The sequence below is a fragment of the Drosophila sulfurigaster genome, chromosome 2R, assembly GCF_023558435.1.
Source record: "Drosophila sulfurigaster albostrigata strain 15112-1811.04 chromosome 2R, ASM2355843v2, whole genome shotgun sequence".
Classification (NCBI taxonomy): Eukaryota; Metazoa; Arthropoda; class Insecta; order Diptera; family Drosophilidae; genus Drosophila; species Drosophila sulfurigaster.
Genome location: NC_084882.1, coordinates 31,455,631 through 31,481,627, shown reverse-complemented (window position 1 = coordinate 31,481,627; position 25,997 = coordinate 31,455,631). Strand labels below are relative to the sequence as shown.

The following is a 25,997-nucleotide window of genomic DNA, read 5'->3' as shown; positions in this document are numbered from 1 at the left end:
TCAGCTATTTGTGCGCTACATCCCTGGTATTGCTTCTTCTTCAACCACTGTTGCTGTTTTTTTGCATTTCCACTACGGCTCCGGCGCGGCGACCGCTAACTATAATAATAATCAATTTCATCAAGTCCGCTGAACGGTATCGCTTGTGGTATTTACAAATAGAAAAGTAAACTCATTTATATGATTCATATTGTGCGCGCTATATATTTGTGTTTATCGGGTATTGCATTCAAACGGGTTAATCAGATAAGAGCAAAACAAAACGGTCGTTGAAAAATCGAAACACCACCAAAGACTTTTGCCTGCTTCGAGTCTAAATAAACAATACAAATACTTCACAGCCCAATTAACGACCTGCTTGCGATAAGAGTTCCCTAATCAAACTCAAACTTTCAATGTGCAAAACTGGTTAATCGTTATAACAATAAGTAAGAAAACAACAAGAAAGAAGTGCTTTGTTCGTGTTTGGTCGTCGCGGTTCTGTTTAAATTGCAAATGCGGGCACTTCTTGTAAAATGAGTAATGTAAAGAAAATTGGATTTTGTGGCGCCACCACGGCGTCAATAGTGGCCATTATTTTACTTGCAACTTGCAACGTAAGCGCTGCAAATGACGCAAATCAGCTGGTAAGTGGTTGCTTTGGGTGGCTTGCCAGGGGATGTAAAAAGAAAGAATAGTTGAGAAGAGGAGGAGAATCGTCGGGAGTTTTTGCCATTTGTTTGTTTTCGTTACCATGTTTTGTTAACAGCTGAACGAATTGCGTACTGCGCACTTGTTGCCATGTTAACACGTCAAAAGAACACACAGTTATCGAATTTGACCAGCTAAACATGCGTCTGTGTGTGTGTGTATCGTTCTTATTGTTGCCTTTGTTGTCGCGCATATAAGCAATAAATCAGGCAGATTGCCAAGTAACAATAACAACAGCAACAGTGTAAGCACACCTGTTAACACTTTTAACAGCGCCTTAGCAGTGACCGTTATTTTCCAAATGTACTGTTAATTTGGAAATTAAAGATAACTATTCAAACATATATTTCTATACAACGAAATACCATTTTTAAAAATGCTAATTTGGTTGCATTCAAATTAATTGCGCATTTCTAATAAACCCGTCAATTTATGTGCAGTATTTTCGTGTGTTAAAAAGTGATTTCATCAAATTCTAAATTTTATACAACGAAATGCATTTTTTTCAAATGCTAATTTAATTGCATTACATTTAATTGCGAACTTCTAAAGAATTCAAAAATTTATTAGCATTTTTTAGGCGTACTGAAAAAAGATAAATCAATTTTTGTTTTGATTTTTAAATTTCAGTTTATTTTAAGTGACAACTTAATTCTTACAATTATACTATAACTATACTTTTCAATAGGATTTAACATCGCATGATTGCACGATAACGGAACCCGTTTATGGCTATAAGTTCAACTTCAGCGGTTTGCGCTCGGAGCTGGCGCATGTGGTGAAGAACTTGAACGAAGATGTCTTTGAGTTTAATGTGTGCGGCAATTTGACGCACAGCTGCAACAACGAAAGCAATGTGGCCGCTTGCCTCAAGAAGGGGGGCAAGGAGTATGTGCTGGGTAAGAGAAATTCGATACCCTTTTGGTTAACAATCGCATTTCATGGATTTCTTCTTTCTCATCTCTCACAGGTCGCCAGCATGAGTTGAAGTATCACAATGGTAAAATGTATTTCAATTATTTGAGTGGTGCCAAGTGTCCGAATGGAACTGCTGGCAATGCCAACTATCAGCTGCATGTGATACTGAGTTGTGACTACACCATGGATGTCAATCAGTTCCATATAACCTCCTATGTGAGTGCGCTGACATCACTGTAAATTGTTGGTTAAATTATCGAATTAATGCTCGTTTTAGTCCGATGACGCGTGTTCCTTCTACATCAACTACGAGACATCCTTGGCCTGTTTGCCTGTACCCGATGCCCTGCAATCGAATAGCTGTAGCGTTCGCTACAACGATGTGGGCGGCACATTCGACCTGATGTCATTGAGCGATGCTAATTATAGGACTATAGACCGTGATGGCGGTTTGTTTATAATTAACATCTGCAAGCCGGTGCTTTATGGTGAGAATACAATGTGTCCTAGTGGCAGTAGCATTTGCCTCTACGATCGCAAGGCGACGGATCTAAAGAAGCGGTAAATATACTTTGTTTATACCTCAATAGGAAGTGTATTAAAAATCAAGTTTTATTACCGTAGTTTCATCAACTTTGGCAACGTGAACTCGCAGCCTGAATTTAAGGACAATCTACTCTTCCTACGACACAATTCATCGACACCGTGTGCAGGAAATTCCAGTGCCAACTACAGCAGCATTGTGAACTTCCACTGCGACAATACAATTATGGTGTGTACTTCTCTGCAGCGAGTTCAGCGAGTGCAACAAGTGCTACAGCTTTTTTGTTTTGCTTGCAGAATGAACATCCAGAGTTTATGGGCACAGATCACGATGGCTGCACCTATCATTTCAACATTTTCACGCCACTCGCCTGCAAGCAACTGAAACCTTGTGCGGTCATCGCATCGGACAATGAGCTGTGAGTCGATTGTTACACGTAGTTTTTCAATACGAAATGTAATCCTTTTGTGTTTTTGCAAACAGGCTGGATCTGAGTGCGCTGAGTAAGCATCCACCGCACCAATTGACCAAGGATGGCAAAACCTATACGGTAGCTGTGTGTGCCAGCGCTGGGACGCCTTGCTTGTCGGATGGTGGTAAGTCGGTCATTTGTTGCTTGCAATATTAATGAAGATTTTAAGTGCAGTCGCAACACGTACGACAGCAGCTGCTCTTGCTGTTGCTGTTGCTGCTGCTGTTACCTGGAAAAAAGTGTAATTAAAATTTAACATGCAAGCCAGACATATTTAAGTGCGACAAAAGCAGCCAAATGAACTTTATCTGCTTTTGGGCAACACATAAAGCTGTAGCTGCTGCGAAGAAACTGTTTTCCCTTTAGCATGTAATTTAGTAATTAAATTCAGCCTTGGTTATCACAGTTTAAAGCGAACGCTGAAGCTGTGTCTGTTATTCCTTGCTGCGCATTGAGAATCACTCATGCGTGTCTATTTACAGCAACAACAACAACAACAGCAACAAAAGCAATGTAGGGAACGATGATTCATATTTGTGATGCGGTCATCATATAACGTATTTACGCAGTATACAACCATGTGCATATAGTAAATATATAAACAAATCATGTTTGGGGCATAAAGGGAGAAGAACTCAGTTAGTTTCCCCCTCGATTGAAATTTTGTGTTTTCGAATTAGAGTCGTGAGTGTGCAAATATTGTAAAGAGCGTTCTACGAATTCCGATTACACTATAAAGACTTTACATTGTAGTAATTTTGTTTACTGTCGATAAGCGAACGGAAGAATGTTTTTTATTACGTATACGTAATGTTGTCTTTAGCATTTGTGGTGTGAGGTATGCAGCTGCATCGTCTTTTGCATTTGTTAATATGCCCAACATAATAAATGCATGCTGTCGTTGCAAATATTCAAGCCATGTGGGCTGTTGGCACTGCAAACGTGCCTGGGCACAAATTCATGAAATATACAATGTCCCATCACACACACACACTTACACACTCGCACACTCTCTCACACACACATGCATTGAGTGTGTGCCTGCATTTCTAGTTGACTGCAGACGCATTTCCGTTGGCGCGTCCTTTTTTTGTGCTTGGTTGGCTGCCCGCGGCTCTCAACTGGAGCTGGAGCTGCATTGCTCCCAGTTCACGACTCGTCGTCGTTCGCACGTTGAAAACACACATACACACACACACACATATACAGAGCGAGTGAGCGCTGCAAGAGTTTGGGCACGAAATCATGGCCACCGCTGGGCCTAAACAAATAAATAAGCTCACTTGCTTTTGGCAACTGACATTGCTATCCGGGCCAGACACCGACGCCGTTGCATTTCTACTTACATATATGTATGTAATACTCTACATACATATATATGGGAGATATGTACGATTTGTATGAGCCTTGTCGTTGTCGTTGTCTTTGTTGTTGCTGTTGCTGGGCTGTCTGGGCATGGGGACAACATTTTTGCGACGGGACTACACGAAAATTTCATTTGTTAAGCAAATAGCAAATAGCAGATAGCAGGACACGGTCACGCGAACAGAGCCGTGAACAACGCGTGCATTTCTAATGCAACTCTCGTAACTGGTTGGCGCCCAGCTGACACTGACAGACGCCATATTGCTGGATGTTCTTTCTGACTTTATTGTTGGCTTTATACCCTGTAGACGGCAAAAGCAGCAGGGAGACTGTCTCTCTTTTGAGTAGTGAAGCTGCAGAAATTAGTAATGAAATTTGCTGAAAGTGTTGGCAGAATAATTATTTGAAATAATTGAATATAATTTATTAGTTTTTTTCTTTTTTTCTGAGAATTCAAATTTGACTAAGATATTAATTGAGTTTGAATTGAAAATGTATAACTCAGTGTAATATTCAAATGAATTTTATATTTTAGAAACTAAAGCAGTCTTGTAAAATTATGCAACAAAATTATGAATTTATTTCCTAACCTTAAAATTATTTTAATATTTTATAATTGCAGTTTATAATTTACATTTAATAGTGCTACAATATTTATACTCAGAGAAACTCAGGTCTTCATATATTCAAATATTGAAATTAATTTGATTAAATTAAGGTAACTTTTTTAAACATGATTTAAATTGTATAAAAAACTAAAAACATGCATAATTTCACAAAATTGTTTAGATTTCTGAAATATGTTTTATATTTAAATATAACGCTGAATTAAACGTTCTAAAATTCACTTAACATCTTAGTCGAATTCTAGGAAAAAACTTGGGCATATATTTGATAAATGTTAATTTTATGTTCCTTCCATGTTTATATTATTTTCCCATTCTGTCGTTACAGTAGCTAAACTCTATAAAGTATTTGTTAATTCCCAAATGATTCAATTATCATTCTATCACTTTCAATGACAGCGTCTAAGCTACATCAAACTAATCTTGGAAATTAAATATGTTAACTGTTTTTTTTAACTGAGTAACTTCGTGTCTAGCTCACCCAATGCCCATATTTGTATATAGTCTATGCTTTCTCCCATTCAAGAATTCCGCGGCTTAGGCCAAAACATTGGAATCAGTTTTGTTTGTTGCTGCAATTGCACTGTTGTTTTATTGAATTCCACATTTGATAGCGCGTTGCACGTTGCACATTGCCAGCCTGCAAGTTATTGCCTGCTGCAAGCTGCTGTTGCTGCTGCCTTCTGACTGCCACCAAGTGCCTGCTGGGCCACGACTAACAGCAATAAAATGTTGTTAATTGCTTATGCCGCACACGTTGTGCCGTCATTTTATGAACGCGTAATTTGCATTCAACATTCTGCATTTTGCATTTTCCATTCTGTGTGTGTGTGTGTGTTTTTGGTATTTATGAACCCATGGGAAATCGTATTGTCCCCTAGTTTTATTTAGAAATTACAATGTGGTACTGTATCACATGCAAAACATAAAACGTTGCGTTGGCCAACGGTGCGTATGATATATGTACATATAGTATACACACAAAACTGCTAAAGGGACACAGTCGAGAATATAATCAAATAGCCTGGCAGCATGCATAAAATGCCCAAAAGCAATGCCAAACAATTGCAGCTGGACATCAGCAGCAGTAACAACAGTAGAAACATTTACAACAACAACGACAACAACAACAACAACCACAATGAGCAGGACGAGCACATCCTTGAAATAGTTGAATGTGTGTGTTTATTTGCCATCGGCAGTTGGTACACTTCAATGTTTATAATTTTCAATTTCTGTTTTTGGTATCCTCAACTGCTTGGTTTTATTTTATGCTTTTGTTTTTTATTTTTTATTTCCCTCTGTTGTTTGGTCTGTCGGGCAGATTCAATTTAGAGACACGCCCCGTTCCTGACACTTGGCCAGCAGCTGTTTTGCGCCAGGATGCGCCAGGATGTGCTGCTGTAGCCGCACAGTGGTTGGATTTCGCAAAATACGTTGCTAAATTTATAACTTTTTAATTACTTGAGTACAATTTAGTTTACTGTTTATTTTTTGAGTTTCCCTTATTAAAAATGTGCTTTTAAATATAAGTTTTCAATTAGTAATGAAAAAATAGTTTAGTTGGCATCATAGTTGTTCAATTTCCCTATTAGGAAACATTTAATTCGATTGAAAAACAATATTTTCTTTGAAGCAAAGGTACATGATTGAATTCCATGATATTCTGAGTCGACATTTGATTTTAAGCTTGCTTGTAGATTGTAGTTTCTTTGGCCAGTTTTAATCTTTAATATTTGTAATTTATATTTTTAAATAGCTGTCTCCTTAATTTCTTTAGCGTATTCCAAACTTAATTTTCGCAATGAGTTTTCGTAATTTCAGTCACTGTGCTTCAGCTACTAAATCGTTTATATATTTGTTTCTTTCCCATTTCTTGTTGAGCCCTTTTCTTGGCGCTTTCTTGACTGTTTTCTTATTGAAATTCAATTTGCCCCCGAGTTTTGTTTCTCGTCTTTTTTGCTCCACACTCGCCTCGTTTTTGCTCTGTCAATCTTAATGTACTACATACAAATATATACATATATATATAACATATATATACAGTTGTGTGTTATATACTTGTTTATGTTGTTGTTCTTGTTGCTTATCAACGCCACAAAATTCGACTTGCTTATCCCTTGTTATAGTTAACCCTTTCATGCAATTTAAACGATTTGAGCAATTTATTGTTTTTTTTTTCTGTTGTGTTGTGCTTGTGCTTGGCTTTCCCTGTGGCCACACATTGTAATGCCCCCGAGGCTCGAGAAGCTGAAGTTGAGATTGCATTGGAATTGAATTTGTGAGTGTTTTGTGGCACAGTTTTTCGGTGCGTCTGCGTTGTGTTTGTGTGTGTGTTTGTGTGTGTGGCAACAGATCAATCTCCTTTGGCTAATCTCGTCACGGAAATGATTTCAGTTCCCTCCTGCACACTGTCAAGGTGGTCAACAGATTGCCTGTTTCTGCTGGTTTCTTGTGTTTGCCTCAGCTGAACTCAATTGCATGCTTCCGCAGGACACAAACACAGACACAGACACACAGAGATTGTTATTTGCTTGCATAGTTGCTAACACATATTCTCTCTTTCTCTCTCTCTCTCTTTAGTATTGTCACGCAGCAACAGAATTGTCATTTATCAATTTAGTTGACAGTCGATTTCTTTTCAATTCACCCTCAAATACAAATACGAGTATTAGCAAAACTAAAAAAAGAGAAGGAGATGAGCAGAGAAACCCTCACTTCAATTGACTTTGACTGTGTGTGGCTTTGGGGCAACCTGTGCACAAAAAGCCAATGTTCGACAAGCTAGCTAGCTCGCTAGCTGCTGTTGTTGTTGCTGTTGTTGTCCGGTTGCTGCTGTTGTGGCATGTGCAATAAAGTACAAAAAATTGCCAAATAGAAATCGACGGAGTGAGTGAGTGGAATTACCATATTCCAGTCAAATCACAATCACAATCACACACAGCAACCTGTCCACTAACATAGAAGCTGCTCAATCAAAATCAGACAAAACATTGCCAAAGGGAAATGAAATTTGACTGTAGTTTTGAAAGCAGAATTCAAATGCATTGACAACTGCTTAAAGCCATAAATATGCAGTCTTTAAGCTAAGCAACCGCTCTTGTATAAACAAACTCTGCTCAGCTTTGGCTTTAAGCAGACTTAAGCGGCCTCAAGAGCCGAGTTAATCCATGCGCTTTGCCAGCCTAACGCCGCCTGTCAAACGGAATGCGTTGCTTAATTTGCTTGTTAGTTAAATATGCTTAGGCTGGGAAAAAGTGTAGAGTGCGTATACTTAATATGTGAGGGATTAATGTATTCAATGAGAGAGTGAGTCAGGCAAATAAAGTACGTATACTTAATATGCCAGTGTTTGATGTAGCAGAGATATAAAGCCATATCTAACTCTTGTGTTTGAATACGCTCTCAATTTGCCAAAAGTCAACAGCAGCTCGCTCGAAATGGAAAAGGCAAAAAAGAGCAAAGACGAAAAAAAGCGAATGTTGCAACAAGAGCAGCAATTAATTTCGATTTTGATCGGCTGATGGACGTGGCTTTCACAGCACAAAACTGCTCCATTTGCCAACAGCGAACAGCGAATGAAAGAGTGACAAGGGGACGCGGTTTGGCGTGTCATTTGTCGCCGCGTTTTTGTGTCGAAACGAGACGAGTTGAGTCGCGAGAGATAGTGAACATGAATTGTGCTTGTGTTTGTGCATTTTGCAGGCGCCTGCTATGCTCAGAATGAACAGACCTACAACCTGGGCAACTTCAATACACATTTGCGTTTCAATCAGAGCGGCTCGCCGTATTTACTGTACGAGGAGGGAGCAGTATGCGATGCAAGTGGTCGCCGTTGGACGACGAAAATCGAATTTGTTTGTGCGAACAATGCGACGAAGGACAATGGAACGAACGATGCTGTGCAAATAATTGAGGACTCGAATTGTCAGTTGTTAATTCAATATCAGACGCCGCTTGCCTGCCTCCAGCAGATTAGATGCAAGGCAAAGTTCTATGAAGAGCTCGTTGACCTGACTCCATTGGTTAACGCCAACGATAACTACGAGGCACGCATCGAGTTGCCGCCCAAAGAAGCCCAACGGCTGGCCAAGAACACAAAGGTAAGTTTATCAGCATCGGCCATTGTACTGCACGCTGATTTCCCTTGGCGCTGTTGAAACTAATTTGATGCCCTTTGTCTCTGACTCTCTCTCATTCTCATCTCTCGCTCTCTCTCTATTCTTGCAGTTCTTTTTGAATGTGTGCCGACCATTAGTGCCGAAATACCAATTAGGCTGTGCTGGCGGTTCAGGTGCCTGCATGGCCAAAATTTCGGCAGCCAATGCGCCCGAGGAGGAGCAGGTAAGTAGCAGACAAAGCCGCTTATAAGCTTAACTTTGCCGATCGACGACCAGATGTGTGTGTCCGTATGCGTATGTGTGTGTGTGTGCGTCGGTGTGTCGGTGTGTGTGTGTATGATATTCCTCGTAATTGGCACCAATTTGCCAGCCACCAACTCCCATCTCTCATATCACATCTCTTAACATAGCGACCATTTTCCCATTTGAACCTTTTGGCTAAACTGAGAGAAAAATCACGTAAATCTCATATTTGTATTAAGGATTTGCGAAGTGTGAAAATTCTTGCAACATGTAAACAATTCTTTATTTAAAAATTTTCTATTGTTGATATAGAGAAAGGGCGGATAAGTCTAGATTGTTTCATTTGTTTGAGATACTTTCTAGATTTTTTGCTAAAAACAATGAATTTAAGAAACAAATATTCATTCTATGAAAGTCTTAGATGGCTCTTAAATTTAAAAGTAAGATGTAAAATCAATCCCATAATGCCTGGGTCACTTATTGGTTTTATTTTACAAAATTAACAATATTGTTTCATTAACACTTACAATTCTTTTTCTTTTCTTTTGAACTAAGCAAAAGAAGCGTCACAGCATTCGTTGCTAATTTCAAAATTAATGGTTTTATTCATTTAAAACTTGGTCAGCAACAATGCACTATGGGGCATTTTCCATTTTAGCTGGCATTTAGGCGTTTTTTAAAAGTGTTCCAATTAGAAAAATGTTAATGTCAATGCATTAACAGAACATCAAACTGTTATGGCCCATACCAAAATCATGTATATCTAACAGCTCTTTTGAGCATAACAGCTGTAAAGTCAGTTGTTGCATCCGAAAGCACGCTTGCTAAGTTTGCATATTTTTTTTGAGTGAACTTTGTTATTCATTTATTTATTTTGAAAGCTATTAACAAAAAAAAGAAGTGATGGATAACAATTTCGCATGTTTGTACTATATGTTAAAAGTAAATAATTAATCAAATTGTGTGTGTTTATACTAAGATTTGGTAATTTTTTAAAAGCTTTTTTAGCTGGATTTTGAAGAACAATTTTCAACTTTGGAAAGGATTTTGAAAATGAAGTTAGCAAAAGTTAGCAAAACCTTCAAGTGTATGTTGTAGTGTTGTCAATTCTTAATCCACCAATAGTTGTCTTCTTCTGCACTTTTGCGCACAATTGGCGCAATTCGCATTTTTCTCAGAGAACCTCACGTTTTCCAACACCGATCGATGCTCTGCAGAGCTCTGTAGGAAATAGAGAGAAGGGCCGTCTGAAGCAATGTTTTGTGAATAACTTCCTTGTTTTTGATCCGATCGGAACAAAATTTGCAGTGCACATCCGGGTTAGGATTTACATTATGTCTTCCAAGAATGGGGTCGTTTGCTCTAAAATTGCTCAAAATATTCAATTTTTTTTAAAATTTTGAGGGCGGAAGGGGCGGGGAAAAATTTTAAGGGGCGTGTCGAATTCTGAAGGGTAAGTATATATTGGTGTACAAATTTTACAATACTAACTCCATAGGTGTCCGTAATATTCAATTTTTTCCGATTCTTGGGGGCGGTAGAGGTGTTGCCACGCCCACTTTTCTATGATAGATTCCTTGGGAATATAGTAACATAATACCGAAAACTGCAGTAAAAAAATCTCGTATGGTTTACTCGTAATATTAAATGCCAGCTAAAATGGAAAATGCCCCATAGTGCAATGTGTGTTAATCAAAGATCTCACAGATTTTATGGAAAATATGCTAACATTACAACGAAGATTTTAAGAATTGAATATTTTTCTAACTAACACTATGATATCGATTCTCATTTGTCAACATTATTTCTGATTCTGCTTTTCGTTGTTGGCAAAAATTTTGGACTTCCTAAAGATTATTATACAAAATTGTACTGAGTTTTTGCAAGTGTATTCATACTCATACATAAGTTCATGGTAAATGCTTCAATTTGACCGTTAAGCCGTTTTGGCCAAATGCCCAAAAATTGCGGCCCCATTCATGCATTAAATATGCTGCTGCAAATCCAATTGCTAAGCTCCGCTCCGCTGTACTCCACTCCACTTCACTCCGCTTCAATCTTTGCCTTGTGACCAGTGGATTTGGTTACTTCATTAGGCTGCCACCAAAATATCTCTCAGTCTCATTCTCAGTCTCATTCTCATACTCAGTCTCTTTCTCATACAAACTCATCGTTGACAACTGAAGAGCGCAGCGAGAGTTCAGTGTCTAAAAGTTGTTTAATGCCACAAATTGTGAGAATGCTGCTCAGTTACCCATTCCGCAACTTCCTTCCTCGCCCACTGCTTTGCTGACCGAGCTGTTGGCCTGCGCTTAAATACTTAAGCCCACAAAAGTATGCTATGAAATTCGCTTGAAATGAGATTTCAGCTCATGCAACAAAATGGTCACAAACATTGTCGGGTTTTCTGTTGTGCGCTTTAAATGCGAATTGCGAATGCGAATGCGATAATTGCAAACAATGTGCTGTTGCTTTTGTGATATGAAATTATATAAAAATTGCTGCAAATTGAAACATTTAGTTAGCGTATTCTGAGAGGTGCGCCAGCTTAATATTATTATTTGTTTGGGTAAAACGATTTTCTAAGCAGGGGTAAATGTGGTCATCAAGTTGTGAATAGTTTAGTTTATTAGACATAATCACAAAGACTTTGACGTGGAGAAGTTAAAATATTATATTATTAGTGGAATTAAAATTAGTTTTGAGTTGAGCTCAGACAATTTATTGTTTCTTAAATTTTGGTTTGCTAATTTCTGTTTGATAAAAAAGTCGCTTAAAAAACAATGAAAATCTTCTTTGCCCCTCAGTAAATACTTGGGAGCTTGTGACAATATTTGATTTAATAATTATTTGGCTATAAAAATTGCTTTGATTTTTACCAAATTAAAAGTACAACTTATTTTTGGAAAACCTTTGTTAAAGCGGCTCAATTTGAAAGAAAATAAGTCTGTCTGTTATTTATACAACATTTTCATTTATAAGCAACCACTTAAAAGTTTGTCCGCTATATTTTTGCTTTACTTTATTTAATATACGTATTATTTCAATCGGATTTAATGCTCATCATTGGAAGCAGATTCTTTATATCGATTTAATTCAGTAAACTGTCGCAAGCGAATCGTGAATGTCGCTTGGGAGCACACAGCTTCCACTTGCGACAGCTTCGAACTGTCTGTGGTGCCAGAGATAGAGATATAGAGATGTTTCCGCTTTGGCTCTTAACTTAAAGGCCGTAGGTCGGCTTTTGTGGCATTGAGATGCTCTTATGCAATTATTATGTGAATTATAATGCTATCGCTGTGTCGCTAGCGGCCATGAAGTGCGTGTGCTCAGCCTCAGCCATTGGCGACTGCTTCACGCCGCTGCCCCGAAACCTGGGCATAACTTCTATCACATGCCGAGAGCAAAAACATTGTTCAAGTTGTTAAAAAAAAATAATCACGTACGCGCGCTGCAAATGGCGGGGCCATATGGTCCTTGGGTTGGGAGGGAGGTGGTGGGTTGGGGGCAGATAGGGAACTGAGAACGCGAGCGAAATATTTGTGAACGTAACGCAAGGCCAACAAAAACGTAACGCAACGCAAAGCGAAGCGGAGTAACGTAAGGAGGGCGAGGTAACTAAAAGGGAACGGAAGGATATGGCAAAATGCGGCTATGGCGTTGACGATGGTGTAAAAGTACACACACACACACATGCACAGCTGGATGATATACATATGCATATATAACTGTAAAAACAGCTTTTAGCGGCCAACAGCCATCAGTTGGCAGCAGCCCTTGCCTTTGCCTTTGGCCCTTCTCTCTCCCAAAGCAACCAATACAATACCAATCCAATCCATGCTGCATGAAGAGGCTCCTCTGTGTATCTATGTGTGTGTGTTTGTGTGTGTGCGTGTGTGTGCCCCATGCGACGTGCTGTGCAGAACATTTCCGGCTTGCGGTGGGATAAAGAGCGAGTGGGGTGGTGGAGGGTAGAATGGGGATAGCAACGTTTGGGGCAAAGTGCCGTCGGCTTTTGTTTGCATGCCACTGGCCTAGAAATAACGTAGCCATGGTTATATATATTTTTCTAAAAATTTATATTGCTTTATTTGCACACATGCAGAGAAAGAGAGAGAGAGAGAGAGCGTGTGTGAGAGAGGAAAGGAGACAGTCCCTCGCTTGTTGTTGGCGGGCTGCTGTTGACATTTGTGCCACGTTTTGCATTGGGAAAATGCTCCGTTTTCAGCGCATTTCGTGTGCGGAAACGGAAATGTGCTGCTAGCTGCTGACGCGCACTTGAACGTGCAACTCCTTTCGCATTCTCAAACTCAATTCTCTTCTCCCTCATTCAGTTACCCCGTTTTTTTTTTTCTGCGGCACCTCCCCCTCATTGACAGTTGTCAAATGTCGAATGGCGTTTGGCTTCTTCTGATTTGCGCTCAGCATTTTGCACATATTTTAATGTGCTACAGCTGCAGTTGCACATCCTGCAACGGCATTATCCTTGAGCTGCTGGTGCTGCTTCTGCTGCTCCTTCAACAACCTATTGGCTTGGCGCACATTTGACTTTGCAACCCAATCGAGATTCACGCTGCGACAGCTCATTGTCATGCAGCGACTTCTTGTCATAAATTTTTCGCTGTGCTTTCGCGTTTGGCATGTCTCAACCTGTTAATGGCACAGCGATGGAATTTTTGTTCGAAATTGATCAAAATTGCTCAGCAAACTATGCCATTTATACGCGGTATTTAAGAGGGATAAAAAGGTGTTATAACTTAAGGATAAACAATTCCGAACTAAAGAATAATCTGCTTATTTTGTCTGTCTGTATAAAAGTCAAATTATTTGAGACTCTGCCAGCTAAAACTACATACTCTAACAACAAAACTTCTTAAAGAAGCAAGTCAATAAAATCTAATTTTAAAATGAGAAGTGGAATACAAATGATTAAGAAACATCAAAGCACTAGGCGAGCATTAAAATCTATTTTAAAATACAAATCTCTTTTAACAAGTATCTCAATGTAGAGCACACGCTCTATTGTCCTATTTTTATACATTTTGTCCTAATTTACAAACCATTGTTATGCCATAATATGGCCCAAAATTATGCTAGCCTTTGTGATGTTGTGTATGGACACGGCCCATTTGTGGGCGTCTTTGCGGCTAGCCTTGAGGCTGGTCTGCGTGACGCCACAGGACACGCAGCGAATACACGAGATTTGTCCCTCAGTCGCTGTTGATGTCTCAATCCAAACGCTGAACTTGCACAAATCTTTATTGCTTTTGCTTCGCTTTTGTTGTTGTCATCCCAAGCATGGACAACTTCAATGTGGTCAAGTGGACACTGAACTGCGAAAGGATATCGCCGAAGAGCATTTGACAACATTTCGAATTGAGATACACGCTCTCAACTCTCAAGAACTCGCTCTTATCAGCATTCTGTTTGATTTCAAGAGCTGGCTGCACTTTTAATTAGGACAACAGGAAATCCTAACATGGCTTAAGCTTACATTTTACGTGTAGTTCAAAAAACTTAGGGGATTCTTTTCTTTTCTTCCCTATTTTTGTTGTGTGTGTTTTGTTTGGCATTTTTTATTTCTTCAATAGATTTCTACTTCTGCTTTTCTTTCGCAACTTATTTATTTATTTTTTTTTTGTTGTGTTGTATCTGCAAACAATTAAGTTGCCCACCCGCCTGTGTGCTGTTTTGTTCTTTTCTTTGCTTTGTCCAGTCAACGCTTCCACTTCGTGTCCTGCTCTTATGAGCGAAAAGTTCACAAAACTTAAAGCAGGCAAAAAAGAAAACATAGTAATAAAATTACAGTCACCTTTGTTTGACGGTTAAATACCCGAAAGTTTAGCATAAGAACAAACGGAAATATATTTGCGTGTTTGCTAAATTAAATCGAATATTAAATACAGGTTAAATCTAACTATATCTCACTATACTATATAAGGCATTTGAATCAAAATTTCTTAATAGACATCAAGAAGTAATTTAAATGTTGACCATGCAATATAGAAAATGGCTTTTACTTCCAGTTTTTACCAATGAAAATAGCATTCAGATTTATATACGTAATTGTAGAATACATATGAATATTGTCTACAAATTTGGTGGCTTTAGCGTGTTTAACCTCTGAGATTCAGGTGTTTTAACTGATGGACAGACGGGCAGACGGATGGCTGACTTTTCTATACTGATCATGCTAAAATGGCAACCAAACATATGTAGACTTTTTTGTGTTTAAAAACTAGTTTTTACTTTAAGTTACTATCAATAGTGGATTGTCACAAAGTAATCTTACCCTTTTACTTTCAATCCTGCCGGGTATCCCCAGAACAGAGCAAAAGTGCCAGGAAAAGAAAAGAAAATATAAACAAGCGACCAGGAAACATAGACAAACAGCACTTGCTTGTGCTTGTACCAATGCGATAAGAAAGTTTTTCAATAAATTTTGGAACAGCAAGTTACTCAAAAGTTGCCGTCTTCAGCTTTAGCTACAGCTACAGCTTCAGCTCCCAGCTTTCAGCTACAACTAAGCTGATAAGCTGGCAACTGGCGCCAGTTAGTCGCTTGCCCCTTGCCACTCTTCCAATTCGTCCTCCACTCTCTCTCTCTCCCTATTTGCTCAGCTCAGCTTACTTTCTATTCTAACTATATCCAATGCTAATGAGGATTGCCTGTTGAAGGACATTCCATGCTGCTGGCAGTTGCCAGTTTTGCTTGTTTGCTGACGCCGCATTAGTTCAGATTTTGAGTTTTCAATGGATTTCCGATATAGATATAGAGTAGAGGAGAATCGAGAGGAGTGCGAAAAAAAAACTGCTCAGCTAGCGAAATGGTTAGCAATAAATAATAGAGCAAACTGCTTAAACCTTGCCTGAGCTGCATACGAAATGAGCTGGCGCCGTCTGCCGCCAGTGGCTAATACGTTTAAGATGAGACGACAACATGTGCAACGTTCGCCGCCATCGTCATCGCCATCGACGTCGCCTGACCCGGGCATAAATCTTGTGCCACTCGAGCGCCATTGCATTGGACATTAAGCGCACGTCTCCAGTTGAATGCCCGGTCGACTGGCCAGCTGCCTGGATGCCATCCTCTGCTTCAGCTGCTGCTGCTGCCACTGACAGTGTTTAAGCTGCAACAAGAGCAGCAGCAGCGGGAGGAAGGAGGAGGAAGCAGAGTTGGGACAGCAGCAAAAAGAGTTGGGAGTAGGAAAAAGCTGGCATTCAAGGCTGACGCGTGCTTTGAGAGATTGAATGTGGAGAAGTGGGGGGGAGTGGGAGTAGTTGGCACTGACTGTTGCCTGTTGCAATTGAAGCGTCATTGAACAGGCGACAAAAAGGTCGATCATTGAGCAATTTGCACAGCTAATGCCTCGCTAAGGACATTGCATGCGTTCTTCTCTGTGTTTTTTTCTCTCTTCTCTCTATCTCTCTCTCACTTTCTGTGCTTTAAAGCTCGTTAAACATCTAAGGCTAGCGATGCGTGTGTTCGTTCCATCTTTGTCGGTTCGACCATCGAAATCTTTGCAATGCCATCCATTTTGTGCAATTGTCGTTTTGTGCTATGCTGTGTGTCGTGTCGTGAGAGGCTAACTGACGAGGTTACTGTCTGCCAGGGGCCATAACATTTGTCCATCCATTGCCACAGTCGCTTAACGCACTCATCGATAAAGTCGTCGTCGAGTTGGTTTTGTACTGAGAGAGATTTCCACATATTTGCGGGCGAATCTCAGTCATAAAGTTGGACACGTGTTGTTTGCTCATGTCATTTCATGTCACTCTCTTTTAACCCTTCTCTTTTCTTGTCTTCTTTTTCATTGCAGAGCCTTGGCTTTCCGCTGGTCAAACTGTCTGCACTCAACGACACCGCCGCCGAGCTGCTCTATCTACGTGGCGATCCCTGTCCCAACGATAAGGCCATGAATCTGTCCACGACCATACACTTCAACTGCAACATGACTGCGGGTCGCGTAAGTACTGAGAACGAAATACATATCGAGAAAAACAGTTGTAAAATTGGGTATGAAATCTTCAAAACTGAAACTAGAGCGAGCTAGAAAAGTTTAGCTAGTCATGAAATAAGCTCGTTATCATAAAATTCTCTAACTCAGAAACTTATAATATCTCAAAAAAAGATACAACAGTTTACAGTATTCAAATACTTTTGTAATACATGGATATAAAACTCTTTAATTCAAGAGTTCAATTTTGAAGCGAAAGCAATCTTGAAAAATTCTACACTAGCTGCCCTTAGAAATATATTTTTATCAGCTCAATTAATGAAAGTAAGAACAAAACGTTTCAAAATTGAAACAATTTAGAAAAATACTAGATATGCAATTATTAAATTAAGATTTTAATCAGTTCATTTGAAGATGATTGAATAAAAAAACAACAAATTTTTTAAAATTCAAAGTTGATTGATTAGAAAGAAATTTTGAAAAATTCTTGAATATGAAAGAATTTATTCTTTGTTATAGAACTTAGAACTTTTAATCTAAAATTTATAAAAATGAAGAATACAATATTAAAACAAAAATCTACTGAAAGCAATCTTATATGAAAGTGAAAAACTTTCCTTAGTCAAGAAGATTAAATTCTCAATTTAAAGAACTCCATTCTTACGCTTGTTCTCTGTGTAATGTCATCTTATTGTAGGGCCAACCGGCGTTGACTGAAATTGACGACTGCCACTATCATTTCGATTGGGGCACAAGTGTCATTTGCCCGCCACATGAGTGCACCTTCAATTCGGACACCTGCGAAATTGTGCAGGAGGAGGCGCATCAGCGTTTCAACTTTAAGAACGCCTCGTTCACCAAAGATGGCAAGATTGAGGTAAGTTTGACAGTTACCAGACAGACAGAGTAGCGACAAACACTCAGGAGTTTATATTGAACACTTCGTTTTTCATTTGCAGATTGCGTACAAACAGCAGAAGGTGCAGCTTAATGTGTGTGGCATGTATCGCAAGACCATGACGGATTATTCGCAGGATCTGGTCAATCTGTTCTTCACACATGACCTGCCCGGTTGTGGCAAGGAGGGTGAGTTGATGGCGTCATTTGATACTTGTGCATCGTAACTAACTAATTCGATTTGCGTTTTGTGAGACTTACTTGAGGAGTTGCTGCCTTGTCGCTTGTCGTTTCCGTATCCGTTTCCGCTTCCCCGTTTCCGCTTGCACTTCCGCTGGCGCAACACGCGCATTTCCGGCCGCCGTACGCCATTTTCTTTTTTGGTCATTCGCCTCTTTCTGTTTTTTTTGAGTGTTACTTTGGCTTTTTGAGCTGCTCTCGGAAAATGACAAAATCGCATTAGAATTGGCGCACAGCCCAATGCACTTTCCATTCGCTTATCTGTCAGACCTTCTACCACATCACTTCCAACATGTTGCACTCCTCCTCTTCTCCTTGCCGACCTCTTGACAATGTGTTTTTTTCTGCTTGCTGCCTGCTTTTTGGGCGCCATTGCGACATTTTTCGCGCTGCGCTTGTCGCCATTTCGCCTTTTTTCCTGCTGCTTTTCCACCATTTTCCACTCTTCTTTTTTTGCGGTGCTTTCCGTGCTCTTATCTAGAAAACCTTTTGTGTCGGCTCGCCGACTAAAACGCAAAATACTTGAAATTATCAAAATAGACAGAGGGGAGAAAAAAAATCTGCAGCAAAAAAAAATGATAAATAAAATTGTCGACGAGATAATGCGGTAAAATAATCTTGCTGGAGATTGTTTTTTTCGCTGACTGCTGTCGAGCGTTTTTTATGCGACGGCGGCTGCATTCGAGTCATGAATATTTAAAGCAGCAAAACAGAATTCAAAATAGAATAGGGCAGAAGAGAGGTGCCGCCTTCTATCGGTTGTTTCGTGTGCATGGCCATGAATTTTATTGGCACTAAAAATCCCCAGCAAAACTTTGTCATTAAATGAAAGTTTTTTTGTGGGCTTTGTTTTGCGGACTGGACTCGTCTCGTATGTTATCTGGCAATAAAAGCGACAATTTAATTATGACATAACAATGAATACAACTAAGTGAGAGAAGCGACCATTATAAAACTCTGTTTCGGCGACACATTTGCTGTGTGTGTGTGTGTGTGTGGTTTGGCAATCTGTAAGCGATCAGACAATTCTAATGTGCTCACTGACATGCGAAATGCAGAGTGGAAAAGCAGCAACAACAACAGCAGCAGCAAAGCCGAGTGGCAAAAACGGTTTACCAGTTGAGCCCATAACCCAAAAGCTGCCACCCATCAAACACACACACACACACAGAGCAGAAAGGAGCTGGAGCAGCCTTTTGTGGTTGTTACCTCCCAGCCAGCCCCCTCTGAGCTGCCTTGCATGCGGCTTTTGTTGTCGTCTCCAGTGATAATTATTTTTAGCTTTTATGTAATAACTTTGCAGCAGCATAGAACACCCGTAGTTTTTTGGGAGCCTGGGCTGGCAGCCTAGACGAGGCTATGATAAGGATTCATTTAAGCATTATTGTTGTGTTGCTGCTGAATGTTGTGGTTGTTATCCTTGATGCTGTTGTTGAGCTTGTTTTTCGGTCAATTAAAATAAAATGCCGCCTTTTGCTTTCTCTCTCTCTCTCTCAGTCTCTCTAAAATGACTTTCATCACATTTTATTGGGGTCAAGTTTGTGTCATTTGTTTGTGGTTTCATCTCTCTGCTAATTAAACGCCGTAGATTTTTGGCCCATTGCTAACCACAGAATCGGTTTCATTTATTTCATTTGCAGGCAAAATGAATGTGCATTTGCGCTTGATATGCAGCAATACCACGGAGAACACCACAACCATTACAGAGGTAAGTGCAAAACTTTTTCTCAAAAATGATTTTATGAAAGATCTAAAAGAATACAAATATGCTTAACAAGATTGTGTGCTACTTAAGATTATTCAGGCAATATAAGCAAAGTATTTAACTACACTTTAAATGGACTAGTTGCAGTACAATTTGCGACAACTTCAGGTTTAAAATTGCAACAACAGATTTCAATATTTTGTACACGATTTGTCCGATCGAATTTAGAAGTTTCATTCGAAGAATATTATTGATGTATTCAGCTTAAAAAGTGAAACTTTAATTGAAGTAGCTGCAACTACAATTTTCAATAAAAAACAGCACTCAAATTGAGGCAACATTTTATTGTGCTGCCATCAAAGTATTAAACGACTGTAAGAGGCTTTGGCAACACTTACAGAAATAAGTCTGAAATGCTTTTAGCACAGCAATCAAAATCTTGTGTGTAGCAACATAACTTCATTGCTTTGCAAATTATTCCTTTTAAATGAGTTTACTTTTTAAATTATATATGTGTGGTGAATGAATAATTCTTTAGAAATGTCCAGACAGCTTGATAAATATCGAACAACAAAAAAGTGTAGCATACTTTTGTGCGCCTAGGGAAAAGCGCATTAAATTGACACACTTAGAAGACAGGAAACTACACACATATAAAGCATAAGTAAGGCGAGAAGCCTGAAGTGGATTTAGCGTACATATTTTTACTGTATGCATGTGCAAGGCAAAAGGAGTTGCTGAAGTTTTGGGTTGGGTTGAGTTGGGTGTAGCTGGTGTTGTTGTCAAAGTGAAAATGTATAAGAAATATGCAGAAAAAGGCCGCACACAGCAGGCAAAAGCAAGCACAGAGCGTGGCAACTGGGCACAAAACAATGTGGCAGGTGTCCTTTGTTATGCTTACCACTTGGCAAATCCGCTTTGCCAGCCATTTGTTGTTGTTGTTGTTGGTGTTGTCCTTGCTGCTGCTGCTGCTTCTGTTGCCTTTCAGCAAAAATGTTGCCTACCAACCTGTGCGGCTTTTGGTTTTGCCACCCCATTTCTTTTCTGTTTTCTGTTCTATTCTTTTTTCTTTCTTTTTGCTGCGTTATTCTCTTGTATTCCTTGGTGGTGTCTGTTGCTTTTACATAGTTGTGTAGTCGTTGATGCTTTTAGCTGGCGGGGCATTGCTATTGTTTTGGCCAAGCCTTTGTTGTCTTAACAATCGCTGCTAAAAATGCACGTGCCTGACTTGTTACAGCGAAAACATGCTGTCGTTGTCCCATAGCCCAGGTCCTGGCCTTTGACTTAGATCGCCAGATATGGCTTTCAGGCAGCTCGCAGCTCGCAGCTGAGCTTTTTTGCGCTCTTTGTAACTGCATTTTGCTGTTGCCCGCTTTGTCCTTTTGGGCCAACACGTTGACCTGCTTTGTACGCATCTGCTTTTGCTTTTGCTTCTGCTTTCGTTTTGGCCTCTTTATCAAATAATTGTCATTGCACTTTGCACTTTTGCATATTCTATTGCTGGTGCTCTGATTATAATTAGGCCAATATTAATCAGCAGTAAGCTTAAGCTTCTAATTCAATTTGCTGTCGCGCGCTGCTGCTTTGTAATTACGATTTATGTAGTATATATATATTCGCATTCGTCAAGATTGTGTGTGGCATTCGAGATGCTGCTGCTACTGCTGCTGCTCACTCACCTAAATAATTCAATTAAATTGCTGCACAATAAATTTTCCACTGCAGTTTCTCGCGCACCAAAACCCCAATCTCTTAATTGATTTTGTGTTCTGTTTGCATTATGTACGAGTGTGCAGCAAATACATATGTATATACATACATATAGATATATATCTAGAGAGGCGGCAACCGCATGTTGCAGCAAAATTGTCAATTTGCAGCACGTTGTAATTAGTGGTCGGTTTCGACGTATGCAACTTTATTAGCCTGGTCCGAGAGCATGCCAAAAATGCAGCAATTAGTGCCTGAGGTTTAACCAAACACACACCCATATCGACACACACTCATCCACACACGCACTGCAACACACACACACACACACAGTCATGCGAAAAGAGCTCGTATAACCGTCGTAGTCCATTACGCACAAATTGCCAAAGGAGGCGCCATCAGCAATTGAAAATATTTGCCTGTCCATTTTGTAGGTAGGCGCTCAGTTGTTTTTATGCCCTGCACTCAGACGTTGTTAGCCAAACGGGCTTCATTGATTTGTGCACTGATATGAAACATATAGAGAATAAATTAAGGGGTATTTGTGACGGCAGGTTAAATATGATAAAAGGACTCTTTGTTTGGCAAAGTTCGAGTTGAAAGTCTTTGAAATAATCTATTAAAATTTGGCAAAGTTGGAGTTGAAAGTCGTTGATATATTTTTCTAAGATTGCATTATTAAAATTAGCAATATTAACTATAGTTAATTTGTAGACTTAATCTTTTTAATAATGGTAATAGAAAGTGCATTCCGACAAGATATTCGACATCGTTTAGTTTAGTTTAGAGAGAGAATAGTTTAGTTTAGAGAATCGACTAGGTTTTATCTGAAGTTCAGTATGTTAAATCATTGTCAAAAAAGCTTAGTGTTTCACTTTTTTCTTCCTATATATTTCAGGCGATCACGATTCAATCTTCATTTTACTTTATTTTATTTAGCAATCTAGCTACGTTTAGAATTCATTTTTTAAACTGCAGTCAGTGGCAAATTGACAGAAATATAAATGCAGTTGAAAGCATTTGTTTTGAATTTCATCTGCCATCGACAGCATATCTCGCAGTCGATCACGATTAGTCGTTGACATTCTTAATTGTTGTTTTTTCAGTAGCTGTTGTTATTGTAGCACTCGCTACAGTTGTTGCTGCTGGCTGGCGCCCTGTTTGTGCTGGTTAAACAGCACAGCCCAACGCTCGGCGACGTTCTACACTCGGGTTTAGTTGTATTTGCTGGCAGTTAGTAGTAGTCAGTGAAGCTTGTTGCAATACCCAGTGTCGCACACTCACATGTGGCACAAACCAATTGACCCAAATTTAAACCAGTTCACAAATAGCTGCAAGCAGCTTTTAACCAGAGACCGCCGTCGATGTCGTTTGTCGCATGATAGGGACAGACAGAGAGAGAGAGAAAGAGAGAGAGAGATAGAGAGGGTGGCAGTTCGTTCAGTTCAGTTCGGTTCGGTTGAGTTGAGTTCAGGGAGTACTTGCGGTGTCAACTGGACACACACGCATGACTTGGCTATAGCATATAGCTTATAGTACTGCCAAGCTATGGGAGAGTGTTTGTCTGATTGCCGTTAATTGCATTGCATTGCATTACACACTTCACTTGTAGGTGTTATTAATTTAATTTCTTTGTCAAGCATACGTAATGGCAATTGGTTATTCGTTCCTTGTTCCCTCCCACTTTCCTCACTGTTCTATTTGATATGCATTTCATGCTCAATTAAGTGAATGCAACAAGTTACCATGTCCACTTCAAATACTCCATTGAGGCGTGCTCACAATTAAAAAATGATATAAACAATAAGTTTCGTGTGTGGAGATAAGCAAACAAATTAGATTAACCGTGACTATGACGTGCAATTAATTAAGCCAATAGTTAACGATCTATCTATAATTCGCTGTGGACTTTGCAAATTGCTTGGGCCGCACACACACACACACACACATACGATAGGAAACTTCTAAACAATGCAGCGATAAACAAGCAAGCAACACGGCGACAGCTTTGCTAGTTTAGTTTTAGTTTCATTTTCGTTTTCTTTTTTTGGTGTGTTGTGTTTTTCCGTTGTTGCAGAGTTGTCTGCAAGCGGCAGCGACGCTGTCGGAAAATTAGCGATTCAATGAAATGGGATTTTAAATGGCTGCAAACTTTTTAATGCGTCTACCCGCTGTCCGCTTTCCGTGCTGTCTTTTTTGTGCGCGCTCGAGCCTTGGCTTGGCTTGGCTTGGCTTGGCTTGGGTGTCCTCGACATGTTTTAGTTTTGGTGTCTGGGGCGGCGCCACGGCCGGTTGCACGACCCGGGACGTCGACAAAGTTGTGAACGCGCGCCGTGCTCTTGCTCTAGAGAGTTTTTGCCACTTGCAGTTGTTGCCTCCAGTTGCCAGTTGCAGTTCGCGGCAAAAGTTTTTAAATTATGCGCACATTTGCAGCGCTTCGTTTCGCTTGCTCTTGCTGTTGCTGTTGGCCCCGCCGGAAATGGTCTTTGGCCGAAAGTGTTACACGCAGCGTGCAGCCGGACGGATGGACAGACTGGCGGACAGACTGAGAGAGTGTTGGCCTGGCAGTTGTTGCGCCACAGTTTGCCGCCCTTTTGGGTAAAACACGCCATGAACAGAAGACGGTGCACAGAGCACACAGCACAGCAAGAGATACTAGCTTTTATGTTGCAATTTATGTATTTTTCCAATATCAATTTATTTATTTATTTTCTTTGCACTTAATGAAGAAAGTTTCTAATTACTAAAATGCGGTTTCCTCACACACACACACATACAGGACACACAGTGCAGTTTGCTTTATGTGCAACGCACGCCGAGCATCTGCCACTTCTTGGGTCTCAGTGCGCCGCCAGAAGATACAACAGCAGGAGGAAGCAGCACGAGTTCTACAACTTCAACTACCACAACGACGCCGTCAACGACGACGTCGACGACGACGAGCAGCACACATACAACGCCATTCGGTAAGCCAAGCGAAGCAGTCACAACAACAACAACTACTACTGCAGCCACTGTAAAGGCAACAGAAGCAACAGCAGCAGCAACGGCAGCAGCCGTACCCTCTGTGTTGGCAGCTGTTCCCAGCCCAACGGCCTCCGTGGGCAGTAAGTGCAGCTAGCCAAAATGTGTTTTTGCGTTCTGCGTTCTCTTATGCCATGCATTTCCTTTCATTTGATGTCATTTTTCTGTACAGCCATCATGGGAATTATCCTGTCCGTGACATTCTTTGTGGCCTGCCTGGGAATGTTTGCCTTCTCGCCGGCGCGAAGGCAACGCGTGCGTCGCCTCTTCAGACGCAGCAGCTCAGCGGTGCGCTATTCCAGGGTACGTAACTAATGTCCACAAAGTGCCATCAATCATTACGACTTCATTTTTACCTACGCTTTTAGGTGCAGTCGAACGAGGAAGCCAATCTGCTGCTGGAGCCGAATGGCGAGTTTACCGAAAGCGATGATGATATGCTGCTCTAGAAGAGCAAATAGTAACAGAAAGAGGGGGGAAACTGGACACGAACTCCATCCCAAGGCTGTGGCCGGCAGTGGTGCGTACTGATTGCTATTCAAAAGTTAACCAAAAAAGATATGTAGATGAAAGAAACTAAAACAAAAAAAAAAAAAAAGACATGATAAAACCACAAGTTTGGAACGTTTAACACCAAAGACAAAATAATGAAAAACGCAACTGATTGTGAGCTAAAGACCTAAAATGTAGACAAGTAACGAAATTGTTGAAGGAAAATAATAATTATAAAAAATATAATATTACTTACTTATGTACAATACGTCTCAACGACAACGACGACAACATACAAAGCCCAGTTAATGGAATTCTATAAATGTATACATATATATTATATATTTTATATACCTGCACTTCGTATGTAAAGGCAAAACCCTTACCAACAATTATGGCTGCATACAGTACTTAATTACTATATATATATATACCTAGCATATAGTCAAATCTTGAGAATTGCTGCGACAATTGCTTTCTGAAACTCTGGCAGTAATTTCCACAATTAACAATGCCACTTTTACTTCTCAAAACCAAAATCTGTATTTATATTTTTATATTTCATTTACACACAATTCTTATCTGTTCTGTTTTCTGTGTTGTCCAAAAACTATTTTTGTATTTTATTTGTGATATGAGACTGGACGATTTGTACTTAAATTTGTTGATTTGTAGTAATTATTTTTGATTTATTAGTTATTTTAAGCCGTCTGTATAAACTACCCAATTTTATTAAATACTAACGTAAATGTACACTTATATATTCTATATGTAAAAAGAAATTGAAAATAAATACAAAATAAAAATATATTTCTGCTTTTTTTATTCAGAAAATAACCAGCAAATCAATTTAAACTTATGGAAAAAATTCAAATTTAACGATCTTTTTTCAATTTTTAAAATCTAGCAGTCGAATGTTCAAAGCTACCTACGTTAAAATTCAGTGGACGCATTGTTAAAAAAAAAAAGCAACAGTCAGCTGTTAAATTTGGC

At 39.7% G+C, this 25,997-nt stretch overlaps 1 protein-coding gene across 2 annotated transcripts; it reads left to right on the top strand.

The window, feature by feature from the left end:
- Window positions 1-76: 76 nt before the first annotated feature.
- Window positions 77-25,814, top strand: LOC133837569 (cation-independent mannose-6-phosphate receptor). 2 transcript variants are annotated; one of them, XM_062268375.1, is made up of 16 exons: window positions 77-626; window positions 1,379-1,589; window positions 1,661-1,824; window positions 1,886-2,169; window positions 2,233-2,380; window positions 2,449-2,570; window positions 2,636-2,748; window positions 8,321-8,718; window positions 8,846-8,959; window positions 16,799-16,945; window positions 17,634-17,813; window positions 17,896-18,022; window positions 19,714-19,781; window positions 24,268-24,595; window positions 24,685-24,815; window positions 24,881-25,814. In XM_062268375.1, exons 1-16 carry the CDS (start codon window positions 516-518, stop codon window positions 24,959-24,961), a joined length of 2,727 nt encoding a protein of 908 aa, XP_062124359.1. In that variant the 5' UTR covers window positions 77-515; the 3' UTR covers window positions 24,962-25,814. The 2 variants fall into 2 exon arrangements, with proteins under 2 accessions (XP_062124359.1, XP_062124360.1); XM_062268376.1 differs by having other exon boundaries at window positions 79-626; window positions 24,268-24,454.
- The last annotated feature ends 183 nt before the right edge of the window (window positions 25,815-25,997 follow it).

What these genes read in the sequence shown, in the direction of transcription:
- LOC133837569 (XM_062268375.1), top strand. Translation starts at nt 516, where the DNA reads ATGAGTAATGTAAAGAAAATTGGATTTTGTGGCGCCACCACGGCGTCA. An exon ending in CCAAAGATGGCAAGATTGAG is followed by an intron (nt 17,814 to 17,895) that starts GTAAGTTTGACA and finishes TTTCATTTGCAG; the next exon opens with ATTGCGTACAAACAGCAGAA. An exon ending in GCCCGGTTGTGGCAAGGAGG is followed by an intron (nt 18,023 to 19,713) that starts GTGAGTTGATGG and finishes TTTCATTTGCAG; the next exon opens with GCAAAATGAATGTGCATTTG.